We start from the raw sequence: 23,890 nt of genomic DNA, 5'->3' as shown, positions 1-23,890 counted from the left end.
CCCTCTGTGTGGCACCGGTTAATTTATATTGCATAAATAAAATGCATGTAGTGAATTTTTTTTTTTTTATGGTTGCGTGCACTGATGTGGGAGGACAGAAAAAAAAAAACAAAAAAAAGTGAGTCAATGTGTCACAAAGGACCCTATTACAGCCATTTCTGTCAGGCAGGTAAAGAATGTTGGTTTTCAGAATTATATTAGGCTTGAACACATCTGACAGACTTTTAAGAGTATACCTGCACACGCACACACACACACACACACACACACACACACACACACACACACACACACACACACACACACACACACAGCCTCTGGCATGAGGTTGTGCTCCTAATTAACACACTGCAGCTGCTTTTGTTTTCATTTTGAAAGTGATTAGACTTTGACGAAAAAGAAAGAAAAAAAAAAAAAAAATTCCACTAAAAAATGTTTGCTTAAGGGTTTGCAATTTGTAATGAAAAGATCACAGTGGAGTAATTGGAAACATACTGTAATGTTAGTTATGAACACAGGGAGGGGGCAACCACAGTATTAAGGAGCTAAGGTGTGCTCACTGCTGTGTGTGTGTGTGTGTGGCTTGTGATCTCTGATTTATTAATACGTGAGTCACTATTCATGCGACTGAAATAATTTCCAGTTTAATATGCATGCAGACACTCGCTTATTATTGGGTTGTTTTAAGTGTTTCTGCTGATAACGACCCAGAAGGTGCAATTGATCAAATTTTTAAATTAGATCCCAGTAATGTACTTGAAGTACTTTCTTCAAGAAAAAGGGCTCAGCTATAAGAATGGCAAATTGGTGAATGGGGCATTGGTTACGACTTTTGTTTATTTACTTACTTACTTACTTTAAGGTGAGGGAAAGTGGTTCCGGAACATCGACTACTATCGTCTGGATGGCTCCACTAATGCTTTGGCACGCAAAAAGTGGGCAGAGGAGTTCAATGATACCAGCAATGTTCGGTAGGTTTGGCTTTTTCTCTCTCCCCCCAAAAAAAAACACACACACACATCTCTTCTACGTTTTAACAATAATGCCTTTTTAAACACCTCAGCGCTCGACTCTTCCTCATTTCCACCCGAGCTGGATCTCTGGGCATCAATCTCGTCGCCGCCAACAGAGTGATCATCTTTGACGCGTCCTGGAATCCCTCCTATGATGTCCAGAGTATCTTCAGGGTGTACCGCTTTGGTCAGCTGAAGACCGTGTTCGTCTACAGGTTTTTAGCTCAGGTGAGCTCCTAAAAATACTACTACTTAAAAACAGTCCTTTGGTGTAATGGAGCTGCCCGTGTCGTAGACAGTTCGGGGGGTTTTGAAAGCACTATAGTTGAGTGCACCCCCATTAGGATTTGTCATGCTAAGTGGGCTTGGGAATGTGAAAGTTAATCTTTGTGCGCCATGCCCGGTGTGCTTTGAAAACCAGACCAAGCTTCAGGTTGTGATGGCGTGAGGGCACATGCTTATTTACCTGCTCAAGTCCCACAGTTGGTTCTGTTTATCTGTGAAGTATTGTCTTGACGATAAGTTTTTAATCATGCCAGTAAGAAGAAATTCACCTTGTTAGAACATGACTTTTTTTTTTTTTTTTTTTTTTTTTTTTTTTTTTTTTTTTAAATTCTAATGTCTGCAGTTCTGTACACATTATGGGAGTACGAATGAGGGCAAATTTCATTATCTGAATGCCTTTGTCTTCAAAAACCAGGACGATGATTTCAGTATTTACAGTCCATGAAATTGATCTCATTGCCCTTGACCAGTTGATAATCAATATAATGTGACTGTTTGCCAAAGACATTCTACAAAAAATATAGGTTTTTGTCCTAATAGATAAACTGTAAAATATATATGTGTGAGAATCATGATCTCGGTTATAACCCACTTTTTGCTTTATTTTTGCTGGCAAATTATTTTCGACACAAGTCTTACCTCCTGTCACCTTTCTACAGGGAACCATGGAGGAGAAGATCTACGATCGTCAGGTGGCCAAGCAGTCCCTCTCATTCCGTGTGGTGGACCAGCAGCAGATCGAGCGGCACTTCACCATGAATGAGCTCACAGAACTGTACACCTTTGAGCCAGACATGCTGGACGACCCCAACTCTGAGAAGAAGAGCAAGAGGGCCACACCCATGCTGCCCAAGGTAGGCATCTGTTTGAATGAAAGTGCTTCTTACCCTGTTGAGCAGACACAGGCATTTGTGTCTGGGCTAATTGCACTCACCCTTAATTTCTCAGTCTTATCTGCCCAGTCAGCCAGAATCTGAGCAAGCCTGACTCCCACAATGCATTGCTTTTATTTCCTCCATCTTCTCCAGAGCAGGAATGTCTGAAATGAAAGCCTGTACTTTTTATTGCCTGAGAACTGAACTGAAGTGCATAAAGGAAAACAGAGAAACATCAGATTTTATTGCCGCCTCCTTAGCTGCAACTACCTTTCTTATTAATTAATTACCATTATTTATATCTCTCAGGGCCATATAACACTAAATAACGTTTTTAATCCCGACTCTTCCCTCCCTCTGCTCTTTGAGGAGGACCACTTAGCCTGCCCTGTGTAGTAGATACTGCTTTTGAACTTAACAGAGGGTTATAAACTCTGTTTACTTGAGCCTAAAAAATAAATGGTTGGGGGGGGGGGGGGGGGGGGGGGGCATTCCAGAACATTCCGTTGCCGGTGTGGCAGCTCGTCTCCTCCGCTGCAGGTGCACCACGACAGCGCAAGCCCCCGGTGCGCTTATTTTACGAGCAGCCATCGCTCTTTTAGATGGTCGGTCCAGCGGCACGCAGCTGCGCTTCAAATCCGCTGTTTACTCTTATTTACCGGAACCCCACACACCAAACACACGCTACCGACATCAACCGCACGCACCTTCTCACGCTCCTCAGGTCATGTCCTCGCAGGGTGCAGATCAATGCTATATGGCGATATTATTGTTGCCATGATGTGCCGTTCGAGGGCTCTTTTTTTTTTTTTTCTGGATCATTTTTGTCATTCTGAGGAAGCTCAGAAAGGAAAGATTTTTTTTTTTTTTTTTTTTAAACCCCGCAGCCATTTTGAATTCCATGTCATGGAGTCTCGTGGAGAAGACTTTTTGACTCGAGGCTTCAACCTTCCCGCAAACATGGCGCTGGTGACCTCGGCAGCTCGTGGAGAGATGACCACATTTGGCCATATGTCTCCCCAACGCGTAGTCTGCAGCAGGAATCTGCTGGCGGTTCTCGTATGGAGATGAGTCAGTCATCCTTCAAAGCTTTTAGTCATATCTCTATTTCTCAACGTGCCTCGGCCAAGTTTATGGAACAGGAAATATTTTTGGACTTGGCAGACGTTTTCTGACATCTTTCTCTTCCTTACACGGTGTAACCCGCTGCCCCTTCTGCATCTGCCTGTGGATCTTCACTTATACACACGGGCAGGCAGCACTGATGGCCACTAGATGGTAATGACGTCGCGTTTTTTTTTTTTTTTTTTTTTTGGGCTAATGGGCCGATCCTCCAGAATATGTGCAGGGCCACTCCTGACTCCGCCCCAAGCACGCCGTACACCCCGGTCGTTCTTCAGTAGCATTACTGACCACTGAGGTTCTGGGAAGCTCCAGCTAGTCAACACATGTAAGCAGACAAGGGCCCTGCAGCCTGTTCATTCAACTTTCCTCTTCTTCCTTCCTCTTCTCCTCTCAGTTATCTCCTCCTACCTGATGAACGGTCATTACTTCTCAACCTTTTTTAGATCTTTTCGGCTGAGCGGGGTGGGCTTGATTGAAGACGAAGGGATCTGGTGAAGCGTTCCCTAATGACAAAGGAGAACAGTCTTCACTCAGATGGCAGCCCGGTGCGGCCTCGGGCCTTTTTTCGAAGCACAGTGTCTGCTGGGCTGTGGAGAGAGGCGTTATTTAGTTTTAAAGAGGCTTTTGCCTGTGCTGGCTGACTTTTATTAGCTTGTAGAGGGGAGTTTGATCTCCTCAAACTAACAAGGAAATTCATTTATGTAGTGTTATCTGAAACAGTCAAATATTCACGTCCTAGTGAATAAGCAGAATCAATATAAGACTTGTTGAGGATGAAGTATCCATCAAAATGATTTGTAACTCAATGGTGGGGTTTTCTCACCTGAAACATTTCTTAAAGTTTTTTGCACCCTCATTGACGAGCTGTCCTGTCCAACCCAGAACACCACCACCCCCATGTTTTACAAATTTTTTGCCTTTTTGCCATTGTGTGCTCCCGAGAAAAAGCTTTGTTTGATCATTAATATTAGCCATTAGCCACTTTTATGGATGTGAGCTCTGTAAATTTCAAGGTTCTATTAACAAGCTTACAAACCAACATTTCTGTTTGGTACATTTTGCTGAGGAGCAGTCCACAGTTTCAGACAGGAGACTCGACCTGGCGTTTTTAGTCACCCAGAGGCCTCTAGGGGGTACCTGACCTCAGACGAGAGCCCCTCCGGTGATGCGGGGGGGGGGGGGTGGGTTCCGTTGCGTCTTCCCAGCAGGCAGTTGGTGGGAAAGCAGTAATTTGCTACCGTTCTGGGTCTGCTTGCCGCTGGCACTGCGTTTTGAGCGGTGATATAGGCCCCTCCATGTGGGTAATTAGGAGCAGGAACCAGCACCTAATAGGTCTGCCTACCCAGATGTTGCTCAAATGAGTTTCCTTTTTTTTTAAACATATTTTTAATGTCTACTTTTAACCAGGATGAAAGACCTGTGAGGTGCAAGTAGGTTACTTGCCTGGGCACATCTCCCCCTTCCCTTCTCTCCCTGTTAACACAAATCAAGCCCATGTCTGACAGTGGAGGGGCATGTTATTAATATTTTTATATAGTGATATCCCAATCACTATATTAGAGTGTTAAGAGAGATTATAGATCATTAACACTACAAACCACTAAGCAACAGTACTACCCACTAATGCAATGTCAGCAGGCTATTATTGCTGTATTACCACAGTTTATCTCCTTAATTCATCAATTCTAAATAATTTGGTCTGTGCTCTGTGGAACAGCGAGATAAAATTCCTTGATTTGATCCCATTCATCAGCAGTCTGCCCAACTTTAGCATTGGTAGGAAAATATACATAATTGCCGGTCAAAAAGGCACCTAAAAGCTTTATGTTCTGGGATTTTGTAGACTGTTCCATTCAACAGTTGCTTTCTATATGCTCTGGCCACCAAGATGGTGTAAATTTCACTTTTTATACACAATATAACACTTCTAAATAAGATGAAATAGTGTTATTTGTTTGCCAATCACATTGTGGGGTCAGAACTAACAGCGGTACAGTAATATTTATGAAGACTTGATGACAAATTGTGGCAATTGCAGACGCTGGACCGAGAAAAAAAAAAAAAAAAAATTACAGAACCATTAATTATGTAAGAAAATATGTATTTAGGCTCCTGCTGAAAACCTCATTCATTATTCTGAGTCCAGAATGAGACGTTGGTTCCATCGTCTGACCAGATCTGAATGTTCCTCTTGTTTGTCTGACAACCTGTCTGTCTACTGCATATCTCGGTAGCTCTGGGCACTGATAGAAATGTGATGTCAGACCGGGAACATCAGTGTGTGTGTGTGTGTGTGTGTGTGTGTGTGTGTGTAATTTACATTTGGCTGTACCGAGGGGAGCTATTAAAAAAAAAAAATCCCGACTGCTTGCGCTCATGAGGCCGAGTGGGATTCATCATGTCAACCCCATGGTTACCGGGACGGGTGCACCTGTGTGTCAGCGGCTTTCTCTGGTAGGACTGGCTGTTGTCAGGGAAGTCTCTGTTCACAGACATATGAGGTGTAATGGCCTGGATCTGTGACACTCAGGTGGAATTCTGCAGTCGTTTATTACACATTCAAAGATGAACAAAATTCAAGGTGTACAAATCAATGCAACGGAGGGCTATGGTATTTCTATAATGAAAAGAAACCTTCTGAGGGTGAAGTTATTACACACCAACAATAAATGTCTGTTCCTCCTGTCCAACATCACTTCTTTCTTTCTTTCTTTTTTTTTTTTTTTTTTCTAGTCTTAATTATACAGACTTTTTAAGCAGAGGAAGCATCTCTGTTTGTGTGTGCGCTCTCCTTGTGCCCACCAGTTAAAGACAGAGCTGCACGTTTCATTAAACACTCTATAAGGAGGTGAGGCTAATTTGCTCCGTGAAGACCTGTGGGTTATAACGAGAATATAATCGGGCATCTGGGAATTCTGAATGCCGACTTGCTCATCCCATTTCACAGCCGGCTATCGGTTCAGAGGGCTGCGGTCTCGAGAATATCTTGAGAGGAGCTCCATCTGCTCTCTGTCCCTGGATGTATGGACACCTTGCAGGATCAGGGATTTCCAATGATGAGGAAAACGCTGGTGGGATCACGGCATCATTTGGAATCAGGCATGTGGATTTTTGGCTGGATTGGTTTATTGTCAGACTAGTTTCTGTCATCACATCAACTCCAGCCCAAACAGAACAGCACCTGCAGATCATGAACTTTGGTGACGTCCATTTAAGAGACATGTTTCCATGACAAGTGCAATTTTTGAATGTCCAATCCGTGTTAGTTATGAAGCACATTCAGAACATGCAGAGATGAGGCCAAAGTGCACATAAGTCAGAAGTAAAAATGGTAAGACAAAAGTTAAAAACATAAAAGCAGTCAAAAAATTTTTTTTTAAAAATCCTATAAAACCAACCTTGATTGATCAACGATCGGTGAAAGCCAGTGACCATGGGTGGCTTTTCAAAAGTACGTATGGCAGAAGCGGTCCATTTTAAAGGATTTTAAAATTGATTCTAAAACTCACTGAAGGGAAGATAAAGTTGCTGTGATGTCTTCATACCTGCGTGTAGGTTCTGAGCTTGCTGGAGGAGATCATAGTTTGCCTATTATTATTATTTTAATTTTTTCCTTTTATTGATCATTTTATCATTTAAGTCATTTTGTTGGCCTTTTGTACCACTTTGTCCTTCCTTTGTGAAACCAAGACTGCAGTGTAGTTAAGTGGGCATCCATCTGCCTGGAACATTCCCTCAGTCTTCGCCATTCCCCCGCACTTCAGCTGACTGGGACTCCTTTATTCCTCATACATTCAGGTCAACTTCCCTCGTTCTTTTGAGGCTCTGCACCCCCACAATTTAGTCCTTTTCCTGTGGGGTAAACCGATATCTCTTCCCCCCGCCAGCCGTCATTATGCTGCGGGGTTAGCCGGCTTGTGCCGGCCGGAGGACGACAATGCGGCGAGGTCCTGTTACCGCCGCCGCAGACGGGGCAGGGATGCACAAGGCCTGCCTGTTTTTTGGTGGGAGAAGGACCCGGACCACCCTGGGCGCTCCAGTTCGGAGATTAATCAGGAATCCCAACATCCCTGGCTCTCCCGGGGTGGCTGGGCAGTCATCCGACTCCGCGCGGGGTCCGTGACCCAGTTACGAGTCGGCCCCGGCGTCAGACACGGCACAGATAACCCCGCGGCTGTGGCTGCCCTCATCCCTGCCCTGAGAGGGGGAAGAAATCACTTCGCCGAGGGGGGAGTGTTTGAAATGTGCTCACAGGAGATGTAAGCAACTCCTTAATCATCAGATTGTCTCCTTGCTGAAGGGGGTGGAAAAAAAAAAAAAAAAAAAAAAACCTCTTAAGACTTTCAGTCTTCTTTTAAACAGAGTTTAATATAAACACACCTTGCCGCTGCTTTTGCTCTGTGGCTCTTCCTCAGAATCCCGAAGCATCCTAGGAGACGCCAGCAGCTTCCTTCACGTCGTCCCAGTGGGAGTGGGTGGGTTCGACCTCTGCCGTTTTCGTGCTCCTCCAGGGCCACATGGTTTTATTTTTGAGCCCGTCGGACCTGATTACTGGCGCGCGGCGCGGCGTTGCAACACGCTTGTGTAATGCGGAGACTACAGCTGTGTTATTGTTACCTGTCTCCCCCGTGTTATCTTTTTCATCTATTTTTTTTTTCTTTCTTTTTTAATTCCAACTCCCTGTTTTCTATTTTAGCGTTTTTTCATGCTAAAAATAGCGCTCTCCCTCTGCAAGTTGGAGTAGAGTTTCACAGAACGTTCTCCCCCCCCTCTTCTCTGTTCAGGCAACGGCCAGACGTGCAGTGTGCTTGCAATCATTTTTTTCCCTCCCTCCTCCCTCCGCTTGATCTTGATACCGTTGATGATTAAATTTGTTTGTGGTGGTGAAATCATTGTCACTGCTAAACCTGGGGAGGGGAGGAGGTGCTTTTCAGGCAAATCAAAGGGCGGCCTCCGCCGCCCTGACCCCTACGATACTCGCGCAACACGGGCGGCACGCTGGTGTCGGTTCCAGATTGCGAAGGTCCATTTAATGTAAAGCAAAGGCGAGATGAAGAAAAGCAAACAGTCGTGGCGGAGAGTAATTTAAACCATGTTTGTGTGAACACGCGCTGGCCGGGAAACGCTGTTCACTCAGGTATTGTTTTCAATAACACCGGTTCCTATGGAAACCGTAGTCACACAAGAAGGCCGCAGATTGGTTTCTGCAATGTCCTGGTGGGTTCCGACGGCCTGATGGTGGGTGAACCTTCTGAGCTGGTGTTTTGCAAGCGCTCTTATCTGAACTTCAGTTCAACATATAACATGTCAAACTCATTAAATGAACCGATCACTGATAGATATGTGTGGCCATTTTGTCGATGTTTTAAGCCTCTTTTTACCTTCGTGGCTGCTTTGTTCACTATAGTCATAATCAAAAGCTGCTTGATGAGATGTTTATTACATTTACATTTAAGGCATTTGGCAGAATTATTAACATGACTGAAGGATAAGAAAGTGTTCAGCCCATCCCTTAGGACTGTTGGAGACAGTCCCCATTGTCCATCTTGAGTTGGTGGAGAGAAGACAAGAGGGTGAAATGCTGCAGTAAAACACTAAAAGCTGGACAGCCTGCTTTTTGCCTTGTTAGCTATTTTTTTAGGTTTACATCACATTACATTCATGTGTTATAGTCCAGTGTCCTCATTTTTGCTCTATAATGTAAAAAATGAGTAGGTGTGTTAACTCTTGAAAGGTAGCATATAATATAGTGTGTACTATATACCACTGGACTGAACTTCATTTTCAGATTGCCTCCAATGTGGCATTCCAGTACAGATGAAATAAGGAAGATTCCTTCAGGAGGTCCATCCACTATAATACAGTCCCTGAACACTACTAGCAATCCATTGAATTCCAGTTCCTGGTTTTATAATTTGATTTATTTATTTTTATTTCTTCTCCCAAAAAAATTAAACCTTCGAAGTGTTGCCTTCACCATAGTTTTTCTGTCAGATGGTTGTCTGTTGTGGTAGTAGCCTAGTTGGTAACACACTCGCCTATGAACCAGGAGACCCGGGTTCGAATCCCACTCACTACCATTGTGTCCCTGAGCAAGACACTTAACCCTGAGTTGCTCCAGGGAGACTGTTCCTGTAACTACTGATTGTAAGTCGCTCTGGATAAGGGCGTCTGATAAATGCTGTAAATGTAAAATGTCTAGAGGTATGAATGGGGTGCAGTTTGGATAATAATCAGTTATGTTCACACACGCAGTGAATAAAATATATTTATCTGCAATGATTGCAGACTACTGCTTTAGGGAGACAACTGCTGGGTATTATTCAAATGTATATGTCTGGGCGTGTGTCCATGCATGCTGACTAGTGCTTCCTTCTGTCTTCAGGACCCCTTCCTGGCAGAGCTACTGCAGAGTTATAAAGATCAGATCTTTGGTTACCACGAGCACGATTCTCTCCTGGACCACAAGGAGGAGGAAGCCCTGAGCGAGGAGGACCGCAAGGCCGCCTGGGCCGAGTATGAGGCAGAAAAGAAGGTATGTGTGCATGCAGGTTGAAAGTTTTCAGTGTGCAATAAAGCTTACGTTGGTTGCTCACTTTATAAGCGTGTTGTGCAGGGCAATAAAACAGAACCTTTTGGGTGCATTCATTAAGAACACAAATAGCAATAAATAGTTCCCTCTAGTGAATTCACTCTAATTACAGGGCTAATTAGGGTCAACTGTTGATTAGCCTCGCTGTCTGGGTGATGTAGTATCTCCTGAACAGACTCGAGCAAAGCACAGGAATAAGGGAGGAAGTGCAAAGGCTATTATTTTTATTATTATCAGTCATATTTTTTAAATATATATTTTTGGTTGATTAAAGTCAAAATAGGACCACAGAAGGCAGAAGAGTTGAACCTGTAATTTGGTAAAAAATATATATATATTTTTTATATATTTAAAGGTCTTTTAATATATTTTCCTCCCTGTATTTGGGTTTCCTAGAAAGGAAAACATTGATATGGATGGGAAACTCAGGGCTGTTTTTGTTTAAATTTTGTCTTGTTATGTCTATTAAAAGCCAAATACTGCCTAAATAGTCTGAAGTGAGAAATGAAGGACTGGAAAGGGTACGAATTCTTGTTATTGACTTGGGTGAGAGAGACACATTATCTGTTATTTGTTAAAGGATAAGTGTTCTTGCATGCCTCAAAAACTCAGGTCAACAATTGTTTTAATGACTCCACAAACGTTTTACAACATATGTGAAGTAGGTCTGTAGATCTTAGTGAAGATCTGGGTGACCAGTCATCTGACACTGCCATGTGATTCTAAAGTCTTGAGTGGACATGCTTTTCTGTAACAAGTTAATGTTGTTTGGTGGCGTACCGAGAAAAGTAAGGCTGGTCCAAGTATTGATCCTGGTGGCACACCAGTGACTTGTCCTTCCTATGACGCTTGCAGTCTATCCTGCTATACAGGAAAGATGTAGTCTCCCAATTGCAATAGCCAGTGACCTTATTATTGGGGAACGTCCCCAGCAGTAGTCCAGCGAATCAAACACAGATCCAGATCAGAGATGGTTGAGAGGCGGGTTTAGTCCTCAGGAATCCAGACCCTCTTTTTGTCAATGCTGATTTTGAAGAGGAACAGGGAGTGGTTTGATGTAAGTCATTGGAAAGATATTGGCCTACAGTAAGTTTTTTTTTTTTTTTTTTTTTTTTTTTTTTTTTTTTTTTTTTTTTGTTTTGCATTGTAAGGATGGTTTCCTTCCTAGTTCAAAATGTCTCAGCAAATCAGGTGTCTTGTTCAGTCTGCCGCTTTTTTTTTTTTTTTTTTTTTTTTTTTTTAAGGGTCAGTCCTTTCTCAGGTTTTGACTAGGCAGAATAATTTTATTTTATTCCCCGCTGGCTCGTGGTGCAAATAGAGACGCGTGAGATTGAGGGCCATGTTGTGGACTCGCTGGCCAGCGCTGGCTTTTGGTTTGGGCGGGGACCCCGTCTGCCGATGTGGCTCTGGATTACCGTAACACTGCTGTTGGCGCACAGATGACGTCGTCCTGTGGCAGCGGCGCTGACTGAACAGCTCTGCGTTTGTTGTGTTGAAATGTGCCTGCTGGAAAAGGGGGTTCAACTGCACACACCATCCACACCATTGTTTCTGAGAGTAGGACAGAGGCCGTGTGTGTGTGTGTGTGTGTCTTCTGACTAATTAGCGGGGTTTATTTAGAGCGGTATTCCTGGATGCGGCGTGCAACCCCCCGCTGGCCTAATGATTCTCTCTAACGGTTATATCTCTAGCCTCTGGCCCTCCGCTGTCCCGTTTCTTCCATTCCTCACCTCGACCCCCACCACAAAGGTTGTGTGTTTTAGGCGACTGCGTGTGGCTGAATGAAGTCTGCCGGCCAGGTGATGAACGCTGCATCTCTTTGGTGTGGTCGCGCGCATACTTAACTTCTCTGCACACACAAACACAGATGCGGTCCTGCTGCACACCTGTCCTGGCCGGGTCCGTGGAACCAGGAACACTCAACTGCAGCGTCTGCGCTGAAGGAGCTTGTCATGGCCTCCTCATGAACATCTCACACACACACACACACACACACACACACACACACACACACACACACACACACACACTATGACATACAAGACAACAGAGGTGACTACTTTGGTCATATCACACATACATGCACAAGTGCTTTTTGGAAAAGATGGGAGTTCGGTCTCATCTGGAGTGCAGCAAGAGCGCGAGTTTATGCTCGTTTGTATATGTGAGTGCAGACGCGTGAAGAATGACGAGTTTCTGAGAGATGTTTTACAGCGCGTGTGTGAAAAAGCAGGGTTTCTGCGGTTGAGGAAAGGTCTCTAGGTTCAAACCACACCTTTCAAAATGACCAGATACAGCGTGTCGTTCACACCACACAACTTTCTGACCAGTCCCTCCAGGATTTCGCGGTAGGCTTTTCTGGATGTCGCAATCTACAATGCTGGAATTTGTCACGAGTTTAGTGAAAAGCTAAAACAATACACACAACAATACAAAAACAATACATAAATATATAAATACATTATAGTTTTTCTTCGTCTAGCACCTAACAATCTCTGAGCATGCTCTTCACTGACAAGTTTCAGCCTTATCAGGGCTCTTAGTTTGTAAACTCGATATTCTATAGAAATCGAACGAGAATTGCTGGTGTCTTCCTCTTGTAAGTCGCTTTGGATAAAAGCGTCTGCTAAATAAAGTAAAGTAAAGTAAAAGTGTTTTTTTTTTTTTTTTTTTTTTGTTCTAGGGTAAGTTTTTGTGAAACTGCTGAAATAAGTGAGACTATAGCAAAGTGTTTTTCAATTGACTTTCATTTGTGTTCCATCACAATGTTTCATGCGGTACAACATATTGTAACGGGAAGAGTGAGAGTGACGTTGACGTCAGTCAGTTGGCGCTTGGTGGCCGTCTAGTATAAATAGTTTCTGTGAGGTGAGACCAGCCACCAGTCCTGACATCAAACTTCAGTTCAAATGTGGGAGCTAGACCGTCCTTCTTCTGCGATTTGCCAGGAAAGGCTAAGTTGAACAGCATTCCTGTCGTGTGGTCCCTTTCCACGCCGACACAGCAGCATCAGTACGCCCTTACGACCACCCGGTAAGCCCAGTGACTATCAACCTGACCCGAGCCCGATTTAAAAAAAAAAAACAAAAAAAAAACTCAAGCCTGACCCGGCTCTGGCCAAGAACTGCAGCTCGAATAACTTGCACATTTTATAGAATGTATATGTTTCCTATTTACGTGAATAAATCCGTTTACATCTTTAACTGCTGCGGCGTGTAGATTAAAAGTGTTTATTAGGTCAGGATTTTATTTGAATTCTATGTTTTACTTATATATTCACTAATAAATCATACATTTAATTGAACTTTTTCAGTATTTATATTAGTTTGTAGCACAAGGAATTATTATATTTGTACTAATGCAACTCACGTTTTTGCTCACCCTCTTCACCCACCGTAGCACGCATGGGTCAGAGTTTGCGTAATAATGTGCACATTTTTGCGTCAAGGTTTGTTTTATATAGATCTCAACATATGCGTAGGAAGAGGCGTACGCATCTTTTACATCCCGTGTTATACGTACGCAACAGTAATAAATGAGACCCCAGGTAAAAGGAGGTTTTAAAAATATATATATATGACACACGCACATGCCTCCTTTTACCTGGGAGCGCAAAAAATGCCTAAGAGGTGTGTATACACACACATACACACACACACACACACACACACACACACCTACCTTTTTTTTTTTTTTTTTTAAATCCTTTTTATTAGCAAGGCATTTACCTTTTTAGAGCTTTTCAGCATCTCATGTGTGCCCAAAGTAGTTAAATATTGTATTTCTTAGTGGTCTGTTTTGTCCCACAGGGACTGTCCCTGCAGATCAACCAGCATGCCTACGGAGGCATGGGCATGGGATCTTCCAGTGCCTACTACCCCTTCAACATAAATGCTTTGGCATCCATGAGCAACCAGCAGCTTGAGGTCAGTAATGATATCCACCCAACTTCACCTTATCCCACAGCATCTGCGTTCCTGTCCCAACTTTTCCTACAGTCCCCAGCAGCTGGGGCATTTTGCACTGCCTGCTAAAATTTCTGTGCACCAAGCACACCACTTCTGAGGGGAAAATGTTGCATGAATAGATCTATAAATAGGTGGGACTTGCTTACTGTAGCATAGAAAATGTGATGTGTTGCAAATTCAATTTTTTTGCTAATGTATATTCTTGCTTTTTTTGTTTTTTAGGAAGTGGTGCGCCAGGGAAGGCAGAATGTGATTGATGCCACAAATGCACTGAAGTCTATACCCAGAGAGCCACTGGAAGATCTTATTGGCCGCATTGTGAGTGACTGACATCATTAATTTTCCTAGCGTCCCAGGTTCAATCAGGGTTGTATATGATAAAAAATGTCATTGGGGTGCCATTAGACTTTGTGTGTGTGTGTGTGTGTGTGTGTGTGTGTGTGTGTGTGTGTGTGTGTGTGTGTGTGTGTGTGTGTGTGTGTGTGTGTGGTGAGCGCCGGTTTCAGTCCAGTGGAGTCATTGCTTGGTGTGTTTTGATCTCCTTTAGTGGAAGGATAAGCCCACGCTGACCGAAGAGCAGGTACAAAGCCTGGCTATCAGTCAGCAGGCTACCCTTGAGATGGAGTTCAAGAGGCTGGAGATGGTGTACAGAGACACTGTCAACAAACAGAACATGGTATTCCAAGTTTCCGTACTACAATGGACAGTTTTTTTATATCTCATTTTTATTGTGGACTAACTTGTACACATTTTTTTAAATTGTGAATGCATCCTGACTCCCTGGCTTTGTTTTTTTTTTTTTTCTCTCTGTTCGCAGTTGATGATGTATGTTCAGAAGATCCTGGGCAACCGTAAGGTCCACGAGCAGCAAATGGCCATGGCCAAGCAGGGGCTGCTGATGAACCAGCTGGCCCTGCAGAACGGCATGATTGGAGCCGGGGGTCTGAGTCAGATGGACCTTCTGAGTCTCTACCAGCAGTTTCACGCCATGCAGGGCATGGCCTCTCCCCAGCTGGGCAAAAGCCCAGGGCCCTCCAAGGGTCTGTAGACCCTCGGAATTCTACACACCCTGACCTTTTGTGTCTCTCTACCACCACTGGACTAACAGTGATTTAAAAAAAACAAACAAAAAAAAAACCTGTACGTTCACACACCCCCCCACCACCTCGATTTTATTCCGATTCCCTTTCCGGGATGTGAAATAAAAGTGGTGTTCTTCAGCTAAGATTCAGATGTTTTGTGTATATATAGCCTTAATGCTATTTCAACTTCTGTTCCGTTCTGTTTTTCAACATATTTAATATGGAATTCCCCAAATGCTTCTAAGCATTTAACTATTCTTAACCCCCTAACGTAGGGCTTTGAATTAAACAATTAAACAACTTTTTTTGTTTGTTTTTTTGTGTGTTTTAAATACAGTTTAACGAAGCTTAATATTACATTCATGTGGGACCATAGTGTTGCTTGTGAAACGTTTTCTACGAAAGAAAACCTTGCCGCCAGTAGTTGTGTGCTGCAGTACCTACCTGTTAGAAGGGTTATGATGAAGCACTGGTACCAGCACACATAAATAAAAAAAATTACAAAAAAAAAAAAAAGTATGGCCTTATGTTATCTTACTAAATATTATTAAGAAAAAAATGCATCTTGTGAAGCTCCCTCTCCCCATTTTTTTTCTCTCTCTTTTTTTTTTTTTTATTTTTAATTTTTTTTATATCAATGCTGGAACGCATTGTTGCTTACGCTAATGGAATGCCTGTGCTGTTAAATATCTGGACTTTTTGTATTCTTGGGATCTTGTTGTAAAGTGTTTGTTTTAGCTCTTAGTGTTGTGCACTGTTAACCATTTCTGTTTCACTTGTGTTGCCGTTCCGTCTCCGGGCCCTCGTCTGCGGCTGGTGGGGCCGGCCACGGTCACCCTTCTCCAGATTTCTCTGTCTTTCTCTGTTCGGGTCGTAATCCATGACTCCAGTGTCTGGTCGGGTACGACCTGCCGGCCGTGCTGCCCTGGTATGGGAGCTCACCTTTGTTCTACATTCGCACATTGATATTATTATTATTTTATTTTATTTTTTGCTTTGATGCTAAGCTGACGTAGATTTCAGGGGAGACTGTACGCTCCCACGATTGCACAAGGTGTGTTTCAAAACATTGAGGAACTTTTTCTCCCTCCTGAAGAATGTTCTTATGCTAGCAAATACACCGACTTGTTTTGCCATTAAAACCGATCTGCTATTTACTAGATAAATATTTAATATTACAAATAAAGTGACCAAAATGCTGATTTAAATTTTTTTCGATGTTTTCTCTCTGCTATGTAGCCTTACCTCACACAACAGTATAGTGGCCAAAGTGGTAACATAATTATAATGTCATTTGCAACTGTGAATTTATTTCTGAAATAGTTCCTCAAATTGGGCAACCTGGGACACATCCTGTTTCATTCATAAAAAAAAAAAAAAAAAAAAAAGTTGAATCAATCGATCATAACTCCATTGGCCATACTTTAATCAGTTTTTATTACGTTGCGTCACAGTTGGTACCCGATGATGCCCTTTGCTTCTGTCCATGGCGGTTGGCAAAAGAAGTGCCTGTCTGGCGTGCAGTACGAGTCACGGTGCACCAGCATGATTACAGAGTACACGGTGTACCATCCCTCTCTCTCTCTCTCTCTCTCTCTCTCTCTCTCTCTATCACACACAAAACACACACAATCCAGACCTGCCTCACGCTCTTCATCTTTCATTTTGATGAAGTGATGGTCTCTGCCTCGGCCTTCCCCTGTGTCTAATGCATGTCCACGGGGAGCTCGCCGTTCACCACAAGTGAGCAAACGGCGGTGGAGATGTCGAGATGTTAATTCTGGATCTCGGTTCATGCCGCCAATGCCGTTTGCTGTTCACACGCCGCACGAGCTGGCGGAGAGTAACAGCACGTCTTGCGCGGTAATAGATGCTGTCGGACTGGCGCGTGATTATACGTCTGCTCGCAGGCCTCGTGATGTAAGGGAGTCGGGTCGGTCTCGGACGCTCTCGTCTTCAGGGAGTAATTTGCCATGGGATTCCAGCGTCGCACTGATAAACACCACCTTCACTGGCTCGCTTCCCGCCGGTGCATTTGTAGCTGGCACCTTGTGTTTTTGGTGTAGGTGCAGCGAGTTTACAACACATTTGTCACCTACCTTCCCGGCGGCGTCTCATTTATTGTCTCGCACGACGCAACATTTTGATTTACGTCCACGTCAGCTTGCGGGGAGGGAGGGAGGCGGGGGGGGGGGGCGTCGGTTGTAGGCTTCTGCAACCCTCCCGGTGCCACGGGCGCTCCGTTTACATCACCAGCTCGCGGCCAGGTCTCCGTAGAGATGGATTACCGCGAGGCGCGCTCTTCTCCCCCTCAGGAATTCCACTTCCACAGAAGAGAGGGCATTTGTCAGGCCGAGTCTCCTTCCCTGGTACGAGCGCGGCAACCGGGGCTTTTTACGGCCCGCTCCCGCTCCAGCAGGCTGCGTTCAGACATGTTTCCTGTTTGTCACGGGGCCAGTAAGTGCTCAAGCAAAGCATGCGAGACGAGGAAAACACAGTTGGTACCTTTTTGTGTGTTGGGTGTGAATTTTTCTTTGTCTTACAACACAATTCCAAAGATCTCATTCATTCTCTCTCACACACACACACACACACACACACATATATATATATATATATATAAGTAAATTCTCTTTTCATCAAAAGCAAACTGGTCACTCGTCATGGACATTCAATAGCAGAACAATTTTATTGTCAAATTCATTTGGTTCAACTGTTTATGCAGTTTTTATTTATTTATTTATTTATTTCCTTTTTCAGTAGAATCTACAGCCGATAACCTCGTTACAAAATAGACGCATTTGAAATAAATAAATATATAGATTTATACTTTATAGTAGAAAATAAATATATTGTACATCTCTTAAATAGGTTCGTACATATTTACACATCTGTCACTTGCATTTTAATAATGTTCCTGACAGGTAGAACATTACAAGTCACTCTCAGTACAACGAGGGGAGCAATTAAAATGATCCAACTTGCCCCTTTTAACCCTTTTCTTCAAACTGCTGTAGGTTCGACTGCGCTACATTTTTATTATTCCACTTTTTGAAATGACGTCATCTTATGCAACGGAACAAGTTCTTCGCACACATCAGCCATAAAGTCCATGTCTGTCATGACCGCCGGGATCGTCTGTGAGCTCTTCCAAATTAATGCCTATGCTTCGCAGCGGCCAAGAATGCTGTTCTTGTTGTTGATGTCTGTCAGCAAGAAGCTGTGCTTTCGTACATGATGTCATCCTAAGAGCATTCAGAGAATCCCTTCAGGAGATACACAGTCCCCTAAAACTCATTGGTTACACATTCTCGCATCTCCAGACTCCACAGGCTCTGATTTTGGACTTTCTAGAACCTTCTACAGACACTGATTTCGTGTCCATAAAACACAATTGCAAAAAAAAAACTGCACTTTCATTCAGTGACGTTTTTGTGACATTGAGGTCCGTACTCTCTGGGTCATTTATATCGCAGCCACTATGCTAGTTGAGTTATTGCTAACATGGAGGGGACATGGAGTCCAGACGTGAGTCTCGCATCATAAAGACTTCAATCGGTTCTATTTCATCTTCTCTAAATGGAAATTGCATCTGGCCTCAGATCACCATCAACATTCAGTTTCTGCAGCAGCCAGACACCACGCAGCCGGGACCACCGTCCATCGTGGTTTGTGCGTCTTTCTGAGAACATCGCTTAATATTGCGAATGGTTCCCACTCTCCGATCGAACTGTTATTAATGGGGTTCTTGTTTTAGTGCATCTTTTCTTTTCGTTCTACAAGCCAACGTGCTGCGTCCCCCGCACCCACAAACACCCGACGCGTTAAGTGCTACTAGAAAAACATTTCACGTTTGGAGCAGAGCTTCTCCACGTTGTGGTCCCTCAGACATGCCATGTCCATGTCCTGGCGCACCTGACCCAGTCCGGACGCCCAGGAACACGCGCGTTATGTTGACCTCAGTGCAGGGGCGGGGCCAGGCGCTAGAACGTAAACACCAGCTGGGCGATGGGAAGGCGTGTAAGGGCCCTCCCCTCGTCCTCCCCCGGACGGGTCGGGCCCCGGCTTCGGTCACCTGTTCTGGAACGGGTCCCTGAAGGACTGTGGGATTTTCTCTATCTCCACGTGCCGGGGCAGGAAGTGGGTGAGCTTCTGGTGCTTTCTAGTCCTCCCGCCCTCCCGCGGCGAGCCGTCCTTGTTCAGGGCCACGTAGTAGAACCTCCCGGTGTCGGCGTGCTTGTAGAGCGTGGAGGCGTAGGTGTTGTACCAGTTCTCCTCGAACTGCTCGCGGAACACGCACTCCGCCGTCAGCTTCTTCTGCAAGAGAGTGGCCGGTGATTTAGGACGTGCGGCCGCGTCGCTTCCCCGCCGCCGCCGCGGACTTAGCCGCAAATATTTTGGCCAGAGCCAGGGCCGGGTTTACTTAACCGGCAAACAGTCACGGACCGAGGGTCCGACCGCGGAGCTGTTTACACGGGAGGGCTAGGCCTCCGGCGGGACTTTGGTAGGAGACCAGGGGGTCGTGCCGGACCGGGGTGGAAACTATTCCCGGGGGGAGGGGGGCAGGTGCCCGCGGTAATGAAGCTCGGGCCACAACCCCGACATCGCGCCGGCGACACAAACACGGGCCGCTGCGGTGGCGTGAGGGGTCACCGGGGGTTCAGCAGGCGGGGGGGGCTCATGCTCGGCCTTCTAAAGATGTCAGAAGTGGATAAACTTCATACATAAGTCAAACTTTTTCTTTTTTTTTATTTTGGGGGGGGGTCCTGAACTTATTTTTTTCGGTTTGAACTCCCTCCCGACGCCGCGAAAGCACGTCCGTCCCACTCGACAGCTGCAAGTGCGTTTTAATACGGCGGGAATCTGGACTTTATTTGGAGAAAACACCGGCTCTGCCCACCTGACCCCGGGCCCCGCGGCGGCGTGGGACCCTCACAGGGACCCTCTATGCACACGACACACACACAAGCGATTCATGCTTCCTCCATACCCCAGACACTTCCACTGCCAATGTCCTGGACCTGATCATGTTACCACCTTAATAATGGGCTCTTTCTGACTTAAGACCTGCTGCTGGCTGCTGGGGCCTTCCCATTCTTCCCGGGAAATCCGACACCGCCCTCCCCTGCAGCCGGAGTCCGGGGCCAAGAAAGCGAGCGCCCATCGGCAAACCATGATTGATTCTGCATGCTATCGCAGAAAAGGCATGTTGTTTTAACAGGCGTATCGTCAGGTAGAGGGGACCCCCGCGCGCAGCCCAGGTATCCGGACGCGCGGGAACATCTTTCACGCGTGAACTGATTTCCCCGCTACGTGTCGGCGTGCGAGAGGCACCTATTGCGGGCCGATTTGTACAAAACCGAAGTGATATTTCCAAAAACGATAAAGCGGAATTGTGACTCTGTCCCATCAATGAAAAAAGTGGTTTCTCCTCCTGCATGGACGGCCAGAGCCTTGTACATTTTGGCAGCTTGGGTGCCAATAGAAAGCGTTTCTGGAATGTTCCGCATGCCTCTTACACATGGGCTGCTGAAAATACTGTATTTTAGATCGTTAAGACTTCATTCGGTCATGTGACCTTAAAAATGCAATAAATAAAAGGTTCCTTTGCAGTATTGTGAAATATGACTGAATTTGAACCTGAGGTGGCATAAAAAGTGATTAAAACACGATGTGACACAAATTTAACACTATGAACGCTAAATAGACTTGTAATGTGCGCGTTTCACAAATATCTTTCAAAAGGTTCAGCTTTTGGAAATGAACATATGCAAGAAATGTGTCTGGCTTGCTATTTTGCTACAGCTGGGCGAAAGCACTGGTCCTTGTACACGTGCATTCGTTCGCCGTAATGAGGAAGAGGCACGAGCAGAGAAGCTGTGGGACGAAACTTTCCAAAATCCAGTCCGGTGCGTTTTCATTTAAAAAGGAAATTGGGCAGCGACGTGAAGAGGTTCGTGACTTACCGACCCATAGAGTTCTCCTTTCTCATTCATTCCCAGATACAGGCCGGCGTCCACACCCCGAATGCTGACCAGACCCACTGCCAAACTGATGAACTCCAGAATGCCTGGGTGCGAAGAGACCAAACAAACTCACTTTATAGGTGACAACAGCACACAGAACATGTAATCTGTCACATCCACGTTTCCGGAATTCTCGGATGCTGGGTATGGAAGCCAGAGAAGAAGAAAAGAACTCGTTCAATTTTAATACTTTTTCATAATTTTCCTGATCGAAGTTCACCTGAAATCCAAGACGAGGCTTTTGAGCTCCGGTACAGCGGGTTAGTTTAGTACCGACCTGCTTTTACGCACCTTGCAGGAACATTTAGAGCGGCAGCACGTGGATCGATGCTGGGTGCTCTACACGTTCTCGAGAACTTGTCCCTCAGAAAAACTGGTGAGAGTTTGCAGGTTCTACAGGACCTGACTCTGGACTTCTCATGTCTCCCACTTACATTAAAAAAAAAAGAAATGAAGTGGACAGATGTTCCACAGGAAAGTCCTCACGCAGGAGGGAGAATCTCTGCTGGCCACCTGCCTCTTGCATTTGGCACATGGGCACAGAAAGTCCCTCTCGCGGGAAAGGACGTCGGCGCAACGGCGCAAAACCCCCTCCGAACCCGCACCCGAGACGCGCCGCACCTGCCGGGACGCCCGGAGACCGGAGCTGGAAAAACCCGACGTTTCTCTCTCGATAAAGAGCGAGTGGCCGCCACCCGAGTCCGTGGGTGGGCGACGCCCGCGCCGGTCTGTCAAGCTCCGCGTAACGGACGCGTCCCCAACGGGTCCCCCAGTCGCTCCAAGCGCGTCCCGCCGACTCTGGCAAGACATCTGGACGTTTTCTGTTTCCCGAGCCGTTATACGGTCTTCGATGTGCGATGTTTAAATCCCATATATAATCTATATGTTTATGTATTTGGATTTATCAGACGTTTACGCGCGTAAGACCTGGGCCACCACCGGAACTCACCGAATCTGCTGTGGTCCTGCCTGGTCCCGTGCACGGTGCCGTTGGGGAAGATCTCCAGCTGGAAGCCCGTCCGGCAGTACAGCTGTCGCCGGCGCAGGATCCCCTTGAGGTGGCCGAAGTCCGTGAGCGAGCCCCGCTGCAGCCTCCCCTCGATCAGCCCCAGCCTCTCGTTCAGCGGGACGCCCCCGAGCGCCGGGAAGCTTTGTAAATCCAAATCCAGCGCCCCGATGAAGCCCCCGACCTCCGCCATCTTCACCAAAGTGCTGCGCCGCTCATCGCTCGGGGGTGTCTGCTCATCGGATGGAACGCGCCGTTTTTATACGCATCCTCACGCCGGGATATTCAAATGCAGGCCACGCCTGGCTGGCATCGCTCCTTTTTACCCCCGGCTTTACCCCCGGCTTTACTCCCGGCTTTACCCCCGGCCGCACTCCGCGAGCCCCGCGACCCCCGTCCCTGCCGTCGGGCGCCTTAAATAAACCTGCGCGCAAGATGTTGCTGCGCCACCCGCCCCGGAACGCGTTCTCTCCACCTCCTCCGGGCGGGGAGCAGGTGCGTCCTCGGTGGCGAGCTGGGACTGGGGGGGGGGGATCAAGAGCACGCTTCACTCCGCGCAACGTTATGTTGACGTTACCCTAGCGTTTTCACCGAGGCGCTGGAAGTGCGCAACGTTACCTTAAGGTTCTTTTGACGTTTTTTTAATGTTACTTCTGCACGGGACGTCCTTTGAAGGAGCAGGAACGACATCAGCGACATTAATCATATTAATGATAAACAGTAATCACAATTAAAGATAATCTGGAGGTTTGTTTAGTTAACAGAAATGTGAACTTAAGGTTTCCGTAACTCTCTTAGGTTTCTTGTGGGGGGAAAAAAAGCTGGGATGTTAATGAGAGCTCCGTTGTGTTATTGTGTCTCCAGACAATGCATACTCTCTGTCACTCAAAATGTCCCTCTTCTCAAATTTATTTCCTGTCCCGTTTCCAAGACCTGTCTTTTTTTTTTTTTTTTTTCCAGAATTCGATCTTTAAAGAGCAAAACGTGTTGAACGTGTTGCATCTGTGGAGAAGACGTTCGGTTCTTACGTCACGACAGGGCAGACGACACCAGATCAGGCTGTAAAAGCGGCGCTATCGAGGGTGATAAATAAAAGATGTGATTTATGGCTCGATTGGGACTCATTTTTTTTTCTATCACAACAGGCCCCTGCTTGTACGAGTTGCTTATTGACTTTTTTTATTCCTCTGCTCACTTTTTTTATATATATATAAGCCCCGTGCCTGTGAAGTACAAATCCCGAGACAGATTTAATTAGTCGCCCAGTCCAACAAAATGTCACAGAAGAGGTTATTATATCAACCCAGTGATTTAACTGGAAAAGCCCCGTCCTCAGCTCTGTCCCTACCTGTTGCAGCTCCCAGAATGTCCTCGTTATGTCTCCAATGTCTCCAGGCTGCTGATCTCTTCAGGTTCTTAAGTTCTTAAGGACATGGGACATTTTAGATTCTGCTGAAAATCAGGTCGCAGTAGACGACTTCCACCCGTCCGTTTTCTGAACCCCTCTTGTGGAGGTCAGGGTTCTGCCATCAGGTGTAACGTGGCACCAGGAGGATGACGGCGAGGATGACCGAATCCCACGGATTCGTCGCACGGCGTTTGACGTAAGACGCCCGGATGATCGTGATACACCGATCGCGACATCGCCGTCGCTCCATATGCCAACACATGTGCGTTCTGACGTCATCTGGAAGCATGCAGAAGCTTGCATGGTCCTTGTGTTTGTAGGATCGGAGGTTGCATAACTCCAATTATTAAAACATTATCATTTGACTTCACATTTGTCTTGTAATCTGTGTGTTTTTTTTTTTTAAATATATATATGTTACTTTCCTCATTGACTCAATATTAAACGAGGTGGGGGGGCAGGACCTGCGCAGGCTGCAACTGTGCACTCTGTGTCAGCTGTGCAATTTTG

General features: G+C 45.6%; 2 protein-coding genes and 1 long non-coding RNA gene across 5 annotated transcripts in view; 2 read left to right on the top strand and 1 right to left on the bottom strand.

The window, feature by feature from the left end:
* Positions 1 to 16,148, top strand: part of atrx (ATRX chromatin remodeler) — a 33,375-nt gene extending 17,227 nt beyond the window's left edge. For all 3 annotated transcript variants that reach the window (XM_028960270.1, XM_028960271.1, XM_028960269.1), the window contains 8 exons: positions 863 to 971; positions 1,064 to 1,241; positions 1,958 to 2,152; positions 9,684 to 9,833; positions 13,700 to 13,816; positions 14,081 to 14,176; positions 14,406 to 14,534; positions 14,676 to 16,148. In XM_028960270.1, coding sequence (XP_028816103.1) covers positions 863 to 971; positions 1,064 to 1,241; positions 1,958 to 2,152; positions 9,684 to 9,833; positions 13,700 to 13,816; positions 14,081 to 14,176; positions 14,406 to 14,534; positions 14,676 to 14,906 — 1,205 coding nt within the window. In that variant the 3' untranslated portion in view covers positions 14,907 to 16,148. The remainder of the gene's footprint in view (positions 1 to 862; positions 972 to 1,063; positions 1,242 to 1,957; positions 2,153 to 9,683; positions 9,834 to 13,699; positions 13,817 to 14,080; positions 14,177 to 14,405; positions 14,535 to 14,675) is intronic.
* Positions 16,149 to 17,534: 1,386 nt separating this feature from the next.
* On the bottom strand, positions 17,535 to 22,476 carry fgf16 (fibroblast growth factor 16). The gene is made up of 3 exons (XM_028960804.1): positions 21,916 to 22,476; positions 20,907 to 21,010; positions 17,535 to 19,257 (listed from the first exon to the last, which is right to left on the bottom strand). The coding sequence occupies exons 1-3, from the start codon at positions 22,163 to 22,165 to the stop codon at positions 19,012 to 19,014; spliced, it is 600 nt and encodes a 199-aa protein (XP_028816637.1). The 5' UTR covers positions 22,166 to 22,476; the 3' UTR covers positions 17,535 to 19,011.
* Positions 18,920 to 23,078, top strand: LOC114768486 (uncharacterized). Its single transcript, XR_003743066.1, has 4 exons — positions 18,920 to 19,084; positions 20,746 to 20,849; positions 20,943 to 21,046; positions 22,933 to 23,078. It is a non-coding gene; the product is annotated as an uncharacterized LOC114768486 (long non-coding RNA).
* Positions 23,079 to 23,890: the final 812 nt, after the last annotated feature.

The sequence above is a fragment of the Denticeps clupeoides genome, chromosome 18 (assembly GCF_900700375.1).
Source record: "Denticeps clupeoides chromosome 18, fDenClu1.1, whole genome shotgun sequence".
Lineage (NCBI taxonomy): Eukaryota > Metazoa > Chordata > Actinopteri > Clupeiformes > Denticipitidae > Denticeps > Denticeps clupeoides.
This window is presented reverse-complemented; position numbering and strand designations above follow the sequence as displayed.

What these genes read in the sequence shown, in the direction of transcription:
- fgf16 (XM_028960804.1), bottom strand. Translation starts at nt 22,165, where the DNA reads ATGGCGGAGGTCGGGGGCTTCATCGGGGCGCTGGATTTGGATTTACAA. An exon ending in GCAGGACCACAGCAGATTCG is followed by an intron (nt 21,011 to 21,915) that starts GTGAGTTCCGGT and finishes CTTCGCACCCAG; the next exon opens with GCATTCTGGAGTTCATCAGT. An exon ending in AAGGAGAACTCTATGGGTCG is followed by an intron (nt 19,258 to 20,906) that starts GTAAGTCACGAA and finishes ACTCTCTTGCAG; the next exon opens with AAGAAGCTGACGGCGGAGTG.